We start from the raw sequence: 16,232 nt of genomic DNA, 5'->3' as shown, positions 1-16,232 counted from the left end.
CAATAAGACTATCGCTAAACCTGCCAGGACCCTAAATTAACATCAGCTGTCTGCAGTTCACCTCTGTAGTGGCTGCGGTCCTTCAGGTTTCTAGACTTGTATCTGTTAGTCAGCACCTGATGTTACCAGCTACTCAGTACAGTGTCATCAAAGGCCTTATAGAATTAAGGCAAATGGTCCAGTGGTTTGACTCTGGCTGTAATGAGTTCAGCTGTTTAGATGACTTTGTGATTTTCTTGGACAGATAGACATTAGAATGTGTTTTCTGTGACTGGTTTGTCTTTTTAAATTCTCCACTTAAATATGCATTTCTCTGTATCTTAATGTTTCTGGTAACACAAGAAATTGGCCAGGGCTACACTGTACTTGGAGTACAACAGGCCTTATTATTACGTTTAGAGCACAGCTGGAGAAGATACTTTTTTGTGCCTTCCTGAAGGGCCTTTTGGTAAGGATGAACCTGTTTCAAATCTTCACTGAGTTGCGCGGTGACTGCTGGGGTCCCTACAGCACACCTGTTAGTGTATCGTTGTGAAGTACCCGGCCTGGCCGAGTTTATCAAAGGGAATCCTCCTGGCCTTGTCCTGCAGGAATTTCAGGGCTGCTTGGAAATGCTTTTGAATCTAAAAAATATAGAAATGAAAGATCCTGTGTATTCCAGGAGTAAACTGAGCAGTGTGTTTACCATGCAAAAGAAAGAGGCTCCAGCTCTCTGCCCTGACGCTCACGTCTGGCTCTTGTTCCAGATCCGGGTGGCGCGTCTGGAGCAGCTGGAGAAGGAGCTGCAGGAGGCTCAGGAAACACAGGAGAAGACCCCCCAGCCGGAGGCTCAGGTGAGACCCGACATTGCACTGCTCACTTTGATTCATTTTTAAAATGTTCTCAAAATTGCTGTTAATTTTAATAAGTATACCTTTATCCAAGTAATCTGTTATTTTTGAAAAGTAACTTCACCCCAACACTCTTTATGAATATAATATATAAACGATGCTCTCTTCCTTAGGGCTCTCTTTGTTTCTTTAAAATGAATTCTTCTTCACTGCATCTCCCACATGCTCATTGGCAGGCCAGCAGCGGATGTTTCACAGATGTGCTGAAGTATTAAGATGCAGCAGTTGCTCTGGGAGTTCCACAGAATGCTCCCACTGACACCATACGTTCTAGAGCCGACTCAGGCCCTTAAAAAATTATTACAACCCCCCCCAGTGAGATGTAATGGCCAGGCACTGCTGCATGCGGACACCTTTTCGTAATCAACACCTCAGAGACAAAGTATTCTCACTTGAGCTGTTTGTGATTTGCACACAAGGCAGGACTAGAAAAAAGGCAGAACAAACCAGCTCGTTAATGCTTAAGTGGGCATCAAACAGTATGGTAATTCAGCTCAGAAAGGGGAGGCAGACTCTCCTGCAGAGCTCGGCAGAACACAGTAATTATTAATAAAGTAGAGAAAAAACAGCACCCCCGTGGAGAGGTTATTGTTAAAATAGTAATTTAAGAATAAATCAAGATGTTACCAGCTTTCTGGCTGGTGATGCATTCTGAATGGGTCATAAAGTAAATTGCTGAGTACGGTTCCTGTACTTCAAAAATGTTAAAAATTATATAAGATAATAATTCTATAGAAAACTCTCCTTTCTTTGTACTGAATCTTCTTTTTTAATGGGAAGCTTTTTCTACAAATCAGAGCCGATCAAGGAGACTGGTAATGTTCCTAAATTGGATAACATGTGAAAACGTCACAGATAAGAGCTTGGTGTAAACGGTAAAGGCTCCCAGACAGCTAAGGGTTAAGCCGGAGTGTCTGCCGGCGGCCCTGGAGTGCTGCAGTGCTGCCGCGCTCCACCGCAGGAGGAGGCAGGGAGGTGTCAGCCATGGCTCACGCTGGAGCCCCCAGCCTGCTCGCCCGGGGCCGACTCGGGCCGGCCGCTGTCGCCTCGCGCTCGGGGCCAGCGTGTTGCCGTGTTGCTATGCAGAAGGAGCTGTGACTCGCACGGCGCCTCTGCTCTGATTGGCCGGGTGAGCGGAGTGCTGCATCCTGAGCCTGGCAGTGCGGAGATGCTCGTCTCCAGCTCTCATGCCTGCCATCAGTCAAGCGTGAAGTCAGCCTGAGAACACAGCCGAGGCTTCTGGGATGCGCTGACAGGCAGCAGAAAGGACTTATACCTTCACCTTCTGTACTGGGTGTGCTTCCCTGTTCACCAGGTGGCATTTGTAGCTTGTGTGAGAGAACAGGAGGGTCAAGCAGGACTCTTCTTGCCTTTTTTTAACAGAAATCCAGGTAGGACGACAAACACAAAGCTGTGATCTAGCTGTGTTGAACCGCATTGGGCTTCTGTGGGCGAGGGGAGCAGTAGTTATGATGGGGAGGAGGGATGTGCCGGTCAAAATATGGCTGGAATCTTGCTAAGTCTTTGCCACCCCAAAGCGCGCACACCACAGCGCCCTGCACTCACGTGTGCGGTGCTCATGCACACAGATCTGCTGCAGCAGCTCCTTGCCCAGCCCAGCCCAGCCCTTTGTCTGCGCAGCAGCCGGGCCGAGTCCTCGGAGCTGCAGCTGCTGGGTCTCCATGGTGACCGGAAAGGGGGCAAAGTTTGGGTTTGTCTCCGCGGGACTGAGAGACTAAAGGGGGGCTTGAATGTGCGTGTCTGTGCGATTGTGCATGCAGGTCACCCACTGTGTTTGCTGGGACAGGGAGCTGTAAAATCCAGAGGATCAAGAGCTTGCATTTGTGAGATGATGTCCGATTGTGAATTTAGCCGTTGGCATTGACGTAGTTTCTCATTTGCGGGGTGGCCAGCATTTGGATAGACTCATCGCTTACACTGAAGTACAGTCATTCCAGGAGTGCTGTGACTCCGTTACTGCTATCTGTGGCAGCGTTTGACTGCATTATTGCCCTTTCTAACTTGAGAGATCAGAGGGTGGGTGGGAATGACGAATGCAAATATTAAAGGCTTCTCACATGGTATTGCTGGCATTCGGCCTTATTGAAGGATAAAATTTGACATTTTCTTCAATAGCCGTTGACACATTGATTCATAGAGCAGCCAACCTATTTTTAAAAAATTGCCAGAACAAGCAAGTGTAACTATCACTGGTCTTAATGATTTTAATAAGTGCAAAGTCACATTGTCTACTGCGTTTGCTTTTTTTATCATCAGGCGGAGTCAAGCCACTCTGCAGTAGGTCATATCTGCTTCCAAAAGAAGAAAACTGCTCTGTGAAGGAGCTCTGGCTGACCACACCAGCGCAACTCACCACAAATGCTCTTGTGCATTTCAGACCCATAGCTGTGGAAAACTGTCCATCCCGGAATCAGAGAACACAGCCTGCTGTGCCATTTCAGAAGCCCCAAGTGACACTGGAAGTAAAGTAAGAGCCTGTCTTTTACATCAGATTTTTTTACAGCAGTGTGTGACTGGACATTCTCTCCCTCCCTGCTAGCAGTCCCAGTGCTTTTATAAGATCACAAGTCTTGCCACACATTTTCTTGTACAGACAACCTTTTCGTAGCTGATAAGAAGATGTTATTTTGAAGCAATATCCAGTAGCAAAAGGAAGCAGCACAAAGAGCAGTAATGGGCCCCTGAAAGCCTCCAATCAATATTAGCTGGTTTGCTCTGAACAGTACTTTCTACCCGATGAGCTAAGACTGTGTTATTAAATACCACTGGCGCCGGCTTACCCAGCCATGTCAACAGAGTAACAGACTGCTACACAAACTCATCACCCACAATACTTTCATCATGTAACCACTAAAGCTGAGATGAATGTGTTTTTACTTTGTATGTGTTTGGGAATTCAATTCTGTACCTGGGGTGCTGTCTGTGTGCAGTTTGGATGTTCTCCGTGTGTTCATGTGGGTTTCCTCCAGGTGCTCCGGTTTCTTCCCACAGTCCAAGGACATGCTGGGAGGTTTGTTGGCTTCTGGGAAAGCTGGCTCTGGCATGAGTGTGTGCCCTGCGATGCAGCGGATGTTTCACAGATGTGCTGAAGTATTAAGATGCAGCAGTTGCTCTGGGAGTTACACTGAGTGCTCCCACTGACACCATACGTTCTAGAGCCGACTCAGGCCCTTAAAAATTATTACAACCCCCCCCAGTGAGATGAAATGGCCAGGCCCCTGTGCAGCTGGACTGATGGATAGAACTCCGTGGCAAGGCTCTGCATAACTACCCTAACTCACTCTTCCCAGAGAATCTGCGCTTTCGGATTCTGGTGCATGGTGCACGTGGGCGGGGCTGACGGCGGCTGTCTCTCTCCAGGTGGAGATGGTGTTCTGGCTGCTGTCCATGCTGGCCACGCGGGACCGTGAGGAGATGTCCCGCACCCTGCTGACCATGTCCAGCTCCCAGGAGAGCTGCGTGGCCATGCGCAAGTCGGGCTGCGTGCCCCTGCTGGTGCAGATCCTGCACGACGGGCCCGGCGCGGGCGCGGGCGGGGGCTGTAGCCGAGAGGCCCGGGCACGAGCCAGCGCCGCCCTGCACAACATCGTCTACTCGCAACCCGACGAGGGCCAGGCCCGTCGCGAGATGAGAGTCCTGCACGTGCTGGAGCAGATCCGCGCCCACTGCGAGGGCGGCTGGGACTGGCTGGAGACCCACCGCAGCCCCGCCGGCCAGGAGGGGAGCAGCGCCACAGGTCAGGAACCGCCGCGCGGTGCCCAGACTGGACACGGAGGGCTGATCTGGGAACACCAGGCACCCTACACGTAGTTAACCTTTGCAAGGCAGTACAGGGCCGGGAATCGGAAAGTAGCCCGTTGATGAACAGTGGGCGTCCCCAAGAATTAACATTAAATGTCGTAAAAATCATATACATTAAAAAGTATACAGTAAATGCTCACTAGAAGTTCAGCTCATATAAAAGCATTTATCAAAAAATGTAAAACATCAATTTTAATAATCTGGCAAGTGCCCAGTCAAAATAGGATTGTGACAGTGGGGACAGTGCAGTCGGAGGGAAACTAAAGCACAGAGTGTGATGATAAGATATGTGCCCTCGAATGCACCTGAGAAAAGATATGTGTTGACTTTTAATAGATGACACAACTTAACGTCCTCATTCCAAGTTATTTCCCTGACTTCAGCGGAGGACCTGTCAGATTATGGAAGCTGTTAATGTTGGAGAGCTACCTGGATACAGCCTTGGGCATAAGCTTTTGTTTTAATTAAAACCGTATTAAATGCACTGTTTTCTTCCAACACTGAATGTATGATGCTGAATTCTAGGTAGACATTGCTTCTCTCAGCTTTGGCTGTTCCTTAGGCGGTTGTCTTATTGCAATATTGCACTGTTTCCTGTCCTCAGCCACTCCTGAGCCAGTGGAGCCTCAGATCTGCCAGGCTATGTGTGCGATCATGAAGCTGTCCTTCGAAGAGGAGTATCGAAGAGCCATGAATGAGCTCGGTAAGCCTGGGGGATGTAAGGAACCAAAACCAGCACAGTCTGGGGGCTCCTGACTCCTGACACATCTCACTGCTTCCAATGTCTACATAACATCCATCCATTTTCTAACCGCTTCATCCGATTCAGGGTCATGGCAGAGTCGGAGCACATCCAGGCAATCAGCAGGCGCAAACAGGGTACACCCTGGAAAGTAATGCCAGTCCATCACTGGCCAGATTCACACACTCCCCGCAATACCACGCCACTCAACATTACCAGAAACTGCATTAGACAAACACATGCATGCATAATGTACGAGTGAAATTTCCATCGAATTAATGGAAACTAGGAACTGCCTCGTATGCCTGCAAGCATTGCTGGATGCCTGGGTGTTGAAGCCTCTTTGTTGAAGTGGTGGTGGCTTGTGCGCTTGGCAGGGGGTCTGCAAGCTGTGGCAGAGCTGGTGCAGCTGGACCAGGAGCTCTACGGCACGCTGAGCGAGCCTCTCAGCCTGGCACTGAGGCGCTACGCGGGAATGGCTCTCACCAACCTCACCTTCGGAGACGTCGTCAACAAGGTGAGAGCTCGACCAGCCCCTTCACTCTTAGGCGACTGGACAATTAATACAGGACAAACACCTGATGCACTTGAACTTGCCAAAGGCATTCACTTCGAAATGTTTTGATTTTACACAGGCCGCGCTGTGCTCCAAGAAGAGCTGCCTGCAAGCTATTGTTGCCCAGCTTGCTTCTGACAGTGAGGAACTGCACCAGGTAGTGTCCAAAATACTTTTAAGGGTTAAAACTAAACACACTTTAACCACCTGCAGCCTCCAAGTTGGGATCAAAGACACTTGTATGAAGAGCAAGACAGAGGAAACTAGGAAACAGCCACTAATGAATAAGCCTCAAGACATTAGCATAGGATCAATACAGAGGAAAATAAGCACAAATGTCTATATATTCAAATTGTATTGAGAAAGATGTTACATATATTGAATACATAACCCATCTATGCTCTTTTGGACAATCTGAAAACATTTAGGTCGAGTCCAAGACAAGGCTGCAGTGTCTAGAGTCTAACCCAGCAGACAAAGGGCACAAGGCAGGAAAGAGGAAAGACGATTGTGGAAATTGTACCTTGGCATTAGAAACTCTCACCAAACCTGCACAAATGATGCACCAAACTGACTTCTGCCCCATCAAGATGCTCTATAGGTTTTGGAAATTTAAATACTAAGTGACATATCTTTATAGAACAACATGTAAGGTCAGGGGAGGATGACTCAGGGATCCCAAAACCAAGGAAGATCCTTCTTGTAGATGATATTGTCCCTTCCTTCTGCCTTCTCTTCAGGTGGTGTCCAGTATTCTGAGAAACCTGTCATGGCGGGCTGACATCAACAGCAAGAAGATTCTACGAGAGGTGGGCAGCGTGACTGCACTGACCACCTGTGCGCTGCAGGCAACTAAGGTGAGGATTTCTTACCACAGTACCAAATAATTATTTTACAAACTGGATGGGAATTGGCTTATTTTAATAAACCTATTCAAGGACATCATTTCATTATTTGAATGATTTAGGTCAGCAGTCATACACCTATAAAACTGCTCCAAGGAAGAACCTGAAAAGACAGGAACTCTGGGTATGAATGCTGCTGTTGTGTTTCATGTCTTCCAGGAATCCACTCTGAAAAGTCTGCTGAGCGCCCTATGGAATCTGTCGGCACACAGCACCGAAAACAAGGTGGCAATCTGCTCGGTGGATGGGGCATTAGGCTTTCTAGTGAGCACACTCACCTACAAATGCCAGAGCAACTCCCTAGCCATCATAGAGAGTGGTGGGGGCATTCTGCGCAATGTGTCCAGCCTGGTGGCCACCCGTGATGATTACAGGTACCCAGAGACGTCATTTTAGTTCATACTCGGCCAGGAGAACCTATAACCTGGTAGATCCAAACAGCATTTTCACCTGCATTCTTTACAAAAAGAGCTCATAGCACTCAGTAGACACTCACTGCCGGGCATGGGGGTGAAACTATTAGTTTGTAAGTATCACTCTGGGCATTTCTCTAGAGGAAATAAAATTAATCATTTGTTTCTAAAACCTGAAAACTATAAAGAGGTTAGTGTTGTCCAGAGCCTCGAAAAAACAGGACTAAGAATGACTATCTTCATTATGGAAATTTAACATTATGGATAACAACTGCCCATGAAGGGCAAAGTCTGAATCACTCAAGGACTAAATACTGGCTTAGTTTAAACAGATATAATTAAATAATTCCCCCTTTATTTGAGTAACACCTCCCTTTATATTTTGCAGGCAAATCCTTCGTGACCACAACTGCCTACAGACTCTTCTGCAGCACCTCAGGTCCCACAGTCTTACTATTGTGAGCAATGCCTGTGGGACACTGTGGAACCTGTCTGCCCGGAGCCCCAAGGACCAGGAGCTGCTGTGGGACCTGGGGGCAGTCAGCATGCTGCGCAACCTCATCCACTCCAAGCACAAGATGATTGCCATGGGCAGTGCCGCAGCTCTCAGGAACCTCCTCACTAATCGTCCGCCAAAGTACAAAGATGCAGCTGTCGTCTCTCCTGGGTCCTGCATGCCATCCCTCTACATGAGGAAGCAGAAGGCACTGGAGGCAGAGCTGGATGCCAAACATTTAGCAGAAACCTTTGATTCCATAGAGAAGCAGCAGAGCCCTAAGCTTCAAAGCATCAACAAGCCGTTGCGACACATTGAGAGCCTGGCTAAAGATTATGCCTCTGATTCTGGCTGCTTTGATGATGATGAAGCTCCCAATGTCTCTACCAGTTTAGACACGGGGAGCTTCTCCATGCTATCCATGTTTCTCAACTCTTCTAACTTTCTTCAGGGCCAGTCCCGCAAAAAGGGAAGTGAACCTGAAAGAGATGTTGACCCACAGGCAGAAGATGGCAAGAAGCCCCAGCCTGCAGATGATGACGTATCTGTGGCAGCAGAGAAATTAGCCAAAAAGATCACCACAACAGTGGCCAAGATCGACAAGCTTGTGGAGGACATCACCATGCACACATCATCAGAGGACAGTTTCAGCCTGAGCTCTGAAGATCACTTCGTGGACTGGCAATATGGATCAGATGAACTCCATGAAGCCAGGGCCAAATCTTGCTCTCCTTGTCGTCTCTCAGATACCAGCAGTTTTGCCCGTAGAGAACGCCTGAGCAGGGCACATGCCCTTCTGCGCCTCAAGACTGCACACACCAGCTTGTCCACGGACAGTTTGAACAGTGGAAGTACCAGTGATGGTTACTCTGGCAGCAAAGACCAGATCCGGCCCTCTGCAAGGTCAGCCACTGTGCAAAGGCGACCAAACAGGCTGGAGCTGAAAGTGGCTCAACAAGGCTATCTAGATAAACATGATCACTGCATTCCAGCAGAAACAAACCCTAATGATGTGGCAGAAAAGGAGTCTGAAGATAGAACAAATATGAGCTTACCAAACCAAAGTAGCACCGATGCAGAAGACCAATGCAAAGACCCACCACCACCAACACCAGCCACCGAGCCTACCAAACTCTCTTCTGAAACCAATGTGCCCACTATAAAGCTGTCCCCTTCCTACCAGCACGTCCCCTTAATTGGGAGTGTGGCTAAGTTTGGTATTCCCAGGAATCCAATTAACTCTCAAGGGATGAGGAGACAAGCTTGGATCCCAGCAATAAACAGTGGGGGCATAATGAAGCAGCCTCCAGTAATCCAAGCCCGGAGCCCAACGCTCAGTCAGTTGGAGACCTTGCAGAAGTACTCAGTAGAGAACACGCCAATCTGTTTCTCTCGTTGTAGCTCTCTATCCTCACTGTCATCTGCAGATGGAGCCTTGGACGGGCAGAGCCAGAGTGAAAATGAACTAGAGAGCGACTCATCAGTAGAAATAATTGACGTGGAAGACTGTGATCTGGAAAAGAATGAAGAGGAGTCCTTGGAAGATTTGAGTGAAAGTCAACTAGTAGTCTCAGAGCAGAAACAATGTGTTAGTGCAGGCAGCCCTACTTCCCAGCCCATTGAAATTCCCTGCCACATCAAACGGGAAAAGGTTTTCTTGAGGGGGGTGTCGCCAGGCAGACATGAAGACATGACTCCGTCTAGTTCCTCTGAGAACTATATCCATGAGACCCCACTGGTAATGAGTCGCTGCAGCTCTGTGAGCTCTCTGGGTAGCTTTGAGTCGCCCTCCATTGCCAGTTCTATACAGAGTGACCCATGCAGTGAGATGATTAGTGGAACTATTAGCCCCAGTGATCTGCCAGACAGTCCTGGCCAGACCATGCCCCCGAGTCGCAGCAAGACTCCCTGCTACGCGGATGCAAGTGGGCAGGACGCCCAGGCTGGTGGAGGACAGTGGGAGAGTAACCTACGCAAGTTAATGGAGATTGCAGATTTCAAGGAGAGGTTCAACCTACCACCTGACTTGGATACCATGATCTACTTCACTGTAGAAAAGCCTACAGAGAACTTCTCCTGTGCTTCTAGTCTTAGTGCCCTACCTCTCCATGAGCATTATATTCAGAAAGATGTGGAGCTCAAGCTGATGCCCCTCCTTCATGAAAAGGACAACTCCCCCTTTAACACAGCCCATGGACAGAGAGAAGAAACTGGGGAAGAACATCCTCTTTTGGGAGCGGAGAATCAGGCGGATAGATACGGCGAGGGCAACTCTGATGATGACATAGAAATCCTTAAAGAATGCATCAACTCGGCAATGCCTTCCAAATTTAGGAAGGTCAGGACCTCACTGATGTCCAGTCTCTCCACCCAGGTTCTCAGCTCTCAAACTCGAAGGTCTATGCAGCTGCCTGTTTACATGCTGTTGCCTGCTCAAACCAATCAGATGGGCTCAATGAGGAAGACTGCAAGGCCAGATAAGGACTTCTATCAAGATGATTCTTCTTTTACTGATTCGGCTGAAGGGACCCCTGTGAACCTCTCGAGCACTACGTCCCTAAGTGATGAAACGCTTCAGTATCCAGTAAAGGAGGAAAAGGGCTTAAAAGACTGGCAGCTGAGAAGAATGGAGAAACAGGACATGATGGCTCTTGAAGCAAAGAGAATTGAAGATCTTCGTTCGTTCTCCCACTTCCATAAGCCCACAAAAATGGCTGGTCACGCTGAGATGGTGACTAACCAAATGAACAGGGTTATCAAGACAGTGTTGCCCACGCAAGGAGTGCAGATGCACAGCAGGGAGGCCAAAGCATCTCTTTCTCAGCTCAGAAGTAGAGACCAGTCACCTAGCCATATGATTCAAAGACAAGACCAGAGTCATCCAAGGAATTTGCCAAAGTTAGACTTGCCCATCAGGAAGCAGAGTGCAGGAATGCACCAAGGCCAGAACAACTATGGGGAGTATGTCCATGGTAACTTGGCATTCCAGTCTATGCGTCATACAACACCCACAGAAGAAGCTATTTATTGCTTTTATGATGATCAGATGGAGGCAAAGAGGGAGGGAGGGAGGAAAGCAAGCACTGGAAGAAAGCAAATCAAGGAGGCAAACAGAAACATTTTGACCCATGCAGCAGCCAGTGCAGACCGGACCATCAACCTACAATCAAAGCAAAAATGTATAACTAATAAGCTAAAGCACAATTTGATCATGGATGAGACACCTCCCTGTTACTCTCTCAGTTCCTCTCTTAGTTCTCTGAGTGATGCAGATTTAGAGGAACACCAGGGGAAAGCTCAGCAGGTGTGGGTGAAAAGTAAGCGTCACACAACATCAGGCCATAACCGCGATGCCTCAAAGAACTGTGGTCAAAATGATGAAGACAGCTCATCCAGTTCAGTCAGTCTGGACTCGGAGGACGACTTGCTGCAAAAGTGCATAACCTCTGCTATGCCAAAACAGAGGAGGAGGCATTCTGCCCGAAAAAGGAAATCAGAGAAGAAACAAAAACTGAAGAAAGCAGTGGAAGGCTGGAATCCAGCAAGGGACCAGGAGAGTGACAACATGGCATCAGACAAAGACTCAGACCTCAACAGCATTGAGTGGAGAGCCATTCAGGAAGGTGCCCACTCCATTGTTACAAGGCTGCAGGCTGCTTCGAAATCCAGGGAGCCTTCTTCTGAGTCTGAGTCTGTCCTTTCTTGCATGTCTGGTGTGTCCAGCTTCCACACAAACCAAGAGAAGAGTGACAAGAAGAAGAATGTCAAAGAACAAGGAAAGGGTAACAAAATGCCAGATGGCAGAAACCCCAGAACACAGCTAGATTTTGCCCAGCGTAAGCCTGTGCCAAACCTGCCTGTAGTATTCAGAGGTAGGACAGTGATCTACATGCCAAATCCTAAAAAGGAAACCAACAGTTCACAAAAACCTCCCTTGAAAAAAACATCTCCTAAGACTGAAACTCCCGTGAAGAATCCGAACCTGGCTCAGCAGAGATCAAGAAGCCTACACAGACTGGGACGAGCTAATGATTCAACTGAGCTCTCCTTACCTAAAAGAAGTTCCACACCACCAGCCAGGATCCCCAAGAGCACATCTTCAGGGTCCTCCCAAAACTCCACACCATCAAGACAGCCCCAGAAGAAACTCACTTCCCCCTCGCAAAGCAGTAAACAGATCCCAAAGAAAGACGTGAAGCCCACGAACAGCCCCACTGACAAGAAAACAAGCCCGGCTGCATCTCCTTCTCCCAAATCTCCCGCTCACAAAAAAACCCAGAAGTCACCTGTTCGAATCCCGTTCATGCAGACTCCTTCAAGGCAACCAATGGCTTCCCGGACTATATCACCTTTAGTCACCAATCAGCCCTCACCAGGCATCAGCAGACAAAACACGCAGCTGAAAAGGACCCTTCCTGCCAACCGTCTGGATTTGGTTCGCATGTCATCCACACGTTCGAGCAGCAGTGAGTCGGACCGGGCTGGCTTCCTGAGACAGCTGACTTTCATCAAAGAATCTCCCAGCCTCTTACGACAGAGAAGTGAAATTCCCTCCTCGAGGTCTGTACCTACCTCTAAGTGTGCATCCCCACGTAAAATGCGTCCAGGTGCCCCTGCTGCTTTTCTCTGTTCCTCCCGCTGCCAGGAATTGAAGGGTGTTGGACAGGGACCGAGAGAAACACAGGATGAAGGACAGGGGCAGGGAGCCCAACGTCAGAGGGCGGCTCTCTCCAGAGCCAGTTCTAGTGACCGAGGTCTTTCGGGCGTACGTCCAGCCAGGAGAACCAGCTCGGAGAGCCCCTGCAGAGCCCCTCAGAAGAACATCTCTGGAGCTTGGCAACGGGAGAGAGATACCTTCAAACGACACTCTTCCTCCCCTCACATTAACATACTGAAGAGAGCCACCAGCCGTTCCTCCATTTTGTCCTCTTCTTCCGAGTCCAGTGGGAAAGTAAAAAGCGAAGAGGACAGAAAGACACAGAAACAGCAGGAACCTCGAGGGAGGGGCAAAATCACCTGGAGAAGGATTCGGGATGAAGACGTGCCCCACATCTTAAAAAGCACCCTCCCCTCCACAGCACTGCCCCTCGTGCCATCCCCCGAGGGGCAAAAGCCGATGCCTCCACTGCCCGGAAAGCTCCCCACCATCACTCTGCCTCCTAGGAAAACCAGTGATGCCACTGTCCAGACAGAGGACTTCGCCACAAACAAGACCAACTCCAGCACGTCTCCCACAATAGAAAGAGCTGGCGAGATAAGTGAGGAGGCAGCCCTCTTCAGAAAGATCAGCACTGCCTCAAGCTCCAGTGCGTCTGTTCAAGAGGGGGACGCAAATGAATTGCCAAGTTCCTTTAAGAGCCAGACCACGCCATGTGCTTCCCATGTCATCGAAGGGCACAATGGTGGCATCGGTCACTTCCGCCAGAGCTCGCCCAGCAAGGCTGTGAGAGTAACCCCCTTCAACTACATCCCCAGTCCCATGGCGTGCGGCTCGCAGAGCACGCAGATCCGAGCACCAACGCTGAACGAAAAGCCCGGGGAAAGACTTGAAGCTTAAGTCACAAATATTCTTTTCCTTGAACTAAGATCTCTAGGCACCAACTGTGCTCCTGAAACATTGCACTCAGGTGGATTTCTGATATATCAACCCTTTTACCTCTGGAAGTTTGCATTTATAACAAGACTCACTTGCATCAGGAATCATGTGTCTTTTAAGGGTGCAAATGGGTATCCTGAAAATATACACAATGTGTGCCTATAGACAAAGTGGTGCAAAAGATTGAAGTGGAAGATCCCACTGACTGTTATGTGACAAGCTAGTTCTAGGCACACATTTATGTACAACATTACTGGAGGTTGAAGAGAAGGGGGAACTTTTTAGAGATCTTCTGAACATAGAATCTATAACTGATTACTGTCTGAGATTCACCTTTTTGTACTTTTTGTATTTGTACATATAACTTTGCCTGTTAGAAGTGTTAGATTAAATGTGTAAACTGAAAAAAAAGGTCTGCAGATTTTGGGATAGAAAAGGTTAAGCAGTTAACCTCTGTCTGTTTTGCAGACAATGAATCAAGATTCAAAGACCAATACAATATGCAACTACTCCAAATGTGAGACTAGGTGCTCGTCTCATATACTGTATACATAATTATATATCTGAAAGGACTTGTCTCCTCTCATGGGTCAAAAGAAAAAAACACTTTAGCTCTGGCTGTTATAACTCAACATGTAAGAATTATGGATCAAATATCTTCACGTACAGCATTTCTTACTACATGTCAAATGTTTCTCTTTTACAAGACATTTCAGACTGAGACTATTATACTCTTTTCATCTTTCACTTTTGAAATCAAATCAAATCCAAGACTTACAGTACACTACAAAATACCCTGAAAACAATCTGTGCTTGCTGGAATTCTGAGGAACCCCGTATTTCTTCAGCAGTATTAATTCCTACCCTGCAATGGAGAAGTCCCTGCTACCTTCCCAGTGAGCAAACAGCCTCAACTGCCAACCTAGACTGCATGCTGAATATTCACCACCTGTAAACACCAGTTCAATTATGTCGATGTTGTCCAGCAGCACTCTTAAAGAGGAACAAATACTGTATACAGCTCTGTTACATCGGTGTCGAAGGAACTTATTTAAATACAAAGGTATTTTTCTTTCAGCAATCTGTTAGTGAGCCAGGCTTTATGACTGTAATTAATCCAGCTGAATAGCTGTTATGAATTCTGCTTATTCGTCTGCTCTGTTTCATTAGTGTTTGCCTCTAGAATCAGGTAAAGCTCAGCTAATATCAAGAAAGCAAAAATATTGTGGCTAGGTGCAAGCAATTTGCAAGATGGGAGATACTGCTAACATTGTGTGCTAACAAGACACTGGCAATTGTATTTACTTCTGCTTTGATATAGAACAGGATACTGTATTAAGGTATTCAATTTGCAGATTTGTGTCTAAAATGCATTTTTCTGTAGAAAAACAAATATCCATTGGAAAAGTGGTTCTTTCTCGTATTTCACAGCTAACACATTTTAAATCTCAGGGCTATTCGGAGATATAGGCCATAGGAGTCTTACAAGGACAAATCTGAATATCATTCAGTGATATGTTATTTTATACTGTCATTCGGGCTTTTCAGTTACTCTCTGTACATTACCTTTGTTATAAATCACCACAAATTGTGCTAGAAAAAATATCCAGCACTCACATTAATGCCTTGAGAAAATCTGATAATCCATCAACATTTATGTAGGGTAAATGTTTTATTAAAGTACAGATCCATCCAGTACAGGGTTGCTGGGTAAAGTAGAGATGTAGCAAACAATTTCGTAGTTACTATGGACTTTTCTTTGCGATTTGACTTCACTCAGAAATGTTTTTCATAAAAGATGTTGCACAAAAGCAACAGTGTCTGATAATCATTCATCTGAGGAGACTCTAATGAAAATCCTGAGGATGACCTGTGAAAGCTCACTCTTAAAGCAAATCATTACACATTCCTAGAACAAATTAAGTTCAGCAAATCAACTAAGAACCACTGTTCCAATGTTTCTTCTACAAGTTACCTTGCAATTGAATACGAAACAAACAATATCCCACTTCTCTTGTGAAAGAGTGTTTTTCTGTCATACAATCTATACTCCTGTGCTTGGGTTAATATATGAATTGCAGTGAAATGTATCAATATGGAAGCCAACAAATACTATTTAGAGAACAAATTTAACCTCATTTGCACTTTTTGTGAACCTGCATTCACACTGATTGACATGTCAGTACCGGCAAAAGAAACATCTGTTGATGTACCTGGTAAGGGTACCCTGAACTGTCACATGGTTTGAACCTGAAAGCTGTTGATAGGTTGTAGATGATAGGTTCATAAACGTGATATGATCAAGGCTAACTAGTCTAGGCCTGCTCAGCTGTTGAGGCTGTGGTTTAAAAAAATCACAGTAAGGCTTGTGAACAACATAGATCCAAGACAAATGGCTAATGTATTGTGTCTGAAGAGAAAGAATCCACAAAAATAAATGTTTTCATCCAACCAACTGGTGGTGTTTCATTCGCAGCACATGAGAGACTGATGCAGGAATGCCCCTTCTTACTCTTTATCCAATACAGGGTCATGGGGGAGCTGGAGCCTATCCCAGCAAGCAACGGGCACAAGGCAGGGTACACGCTGGTCCATCGCAGGACGACGGACACACTCACATCAGAAACTTTTTATCTGGAAGCCCGTTAGCCCTCCAGTATGTCTTTGGACAGTTGGAGATAACCTGGAGGAAACCCACGGAAACACAGGGAGAACACAAACTCCACACAACAAACAGGACACTGTTCTGCACCACTCAATGTGAAACTGATCTAGAGTAAGTCCTGAGTAAGTTTACACGGAGAATGGATGC

The 16,232-nt window shown here is 47.1% G+C and overlaps 1 protein-coding gene across 2 annotated transcripts in view; it reads left to right on the top strand.

Moving 5' to 3' along the window:
- apc2 (APC regulator of WNT signaling pathway 2) overlaps positions 1-15,871 on the top strand; it is a 35,345-nt gene extending 19,474 nt beyond the window's left edge. For both annotated transcript variants that reach the window (XM_069186173.1, XM_069186174.1), the window contains exons 7-15: positions 747-833; positions 3,289-3,378; positions 4,272-4,647; positions 5,317-5,415; positions 5,832-5,971; positions 6,090-6,167; positions 6,751-6,867; positions 7,075-7,289; positions 7,717-15,871. In XM_069186173.1, the coding sequence (XP_069042274.1) occupies positions 747-833; positions 3,289-3,378; positions 4,272-4,647; positions 5,317-5,415; positions 5,832-5,971; positions 6,090-6,167; positions 6,751-6,867; positions 7,075-7,289; positions 7,717-13,381 (6,867 nt within the window). In that variant the 3' untranslated portion in view covers positions 13,382-15,871. The remainder of the gene's footprint in view (positions 1-746; positions 834-3,288; positions 3,379-4,271; positions 4,648-5,316; positions 5,416-5,831; positions 5,972-6,089; positions 6,168-6,750; positions 6,868-7,074; positions 7,290-7,716) is intronic.
- Positions 15,872-16,232: the final 361 nt, after the last annotated feature.

The sequence above is a fragment of the Lepisosteus oculatus genome, chromosome 29, assembly GCF_040954835.1.
Source record: "Lepisosteus oculatus isolate fLepOcu1 chromosome 29, fLepOcu1.hap2, whole genome shotgun sequence".
Lineage (NCBI taxonomy): Eukaryota > Metazoa > Chordata > Actinopteri > Semionotiformes > Lepisosteidae > Lepisosteus > Lepisosteus oculatus.
The sequence above is the reverse complement of the archived record's forward strand: the minus strand, read 5'-3'. Positions and strand labels throughout refer to the sequence as shown.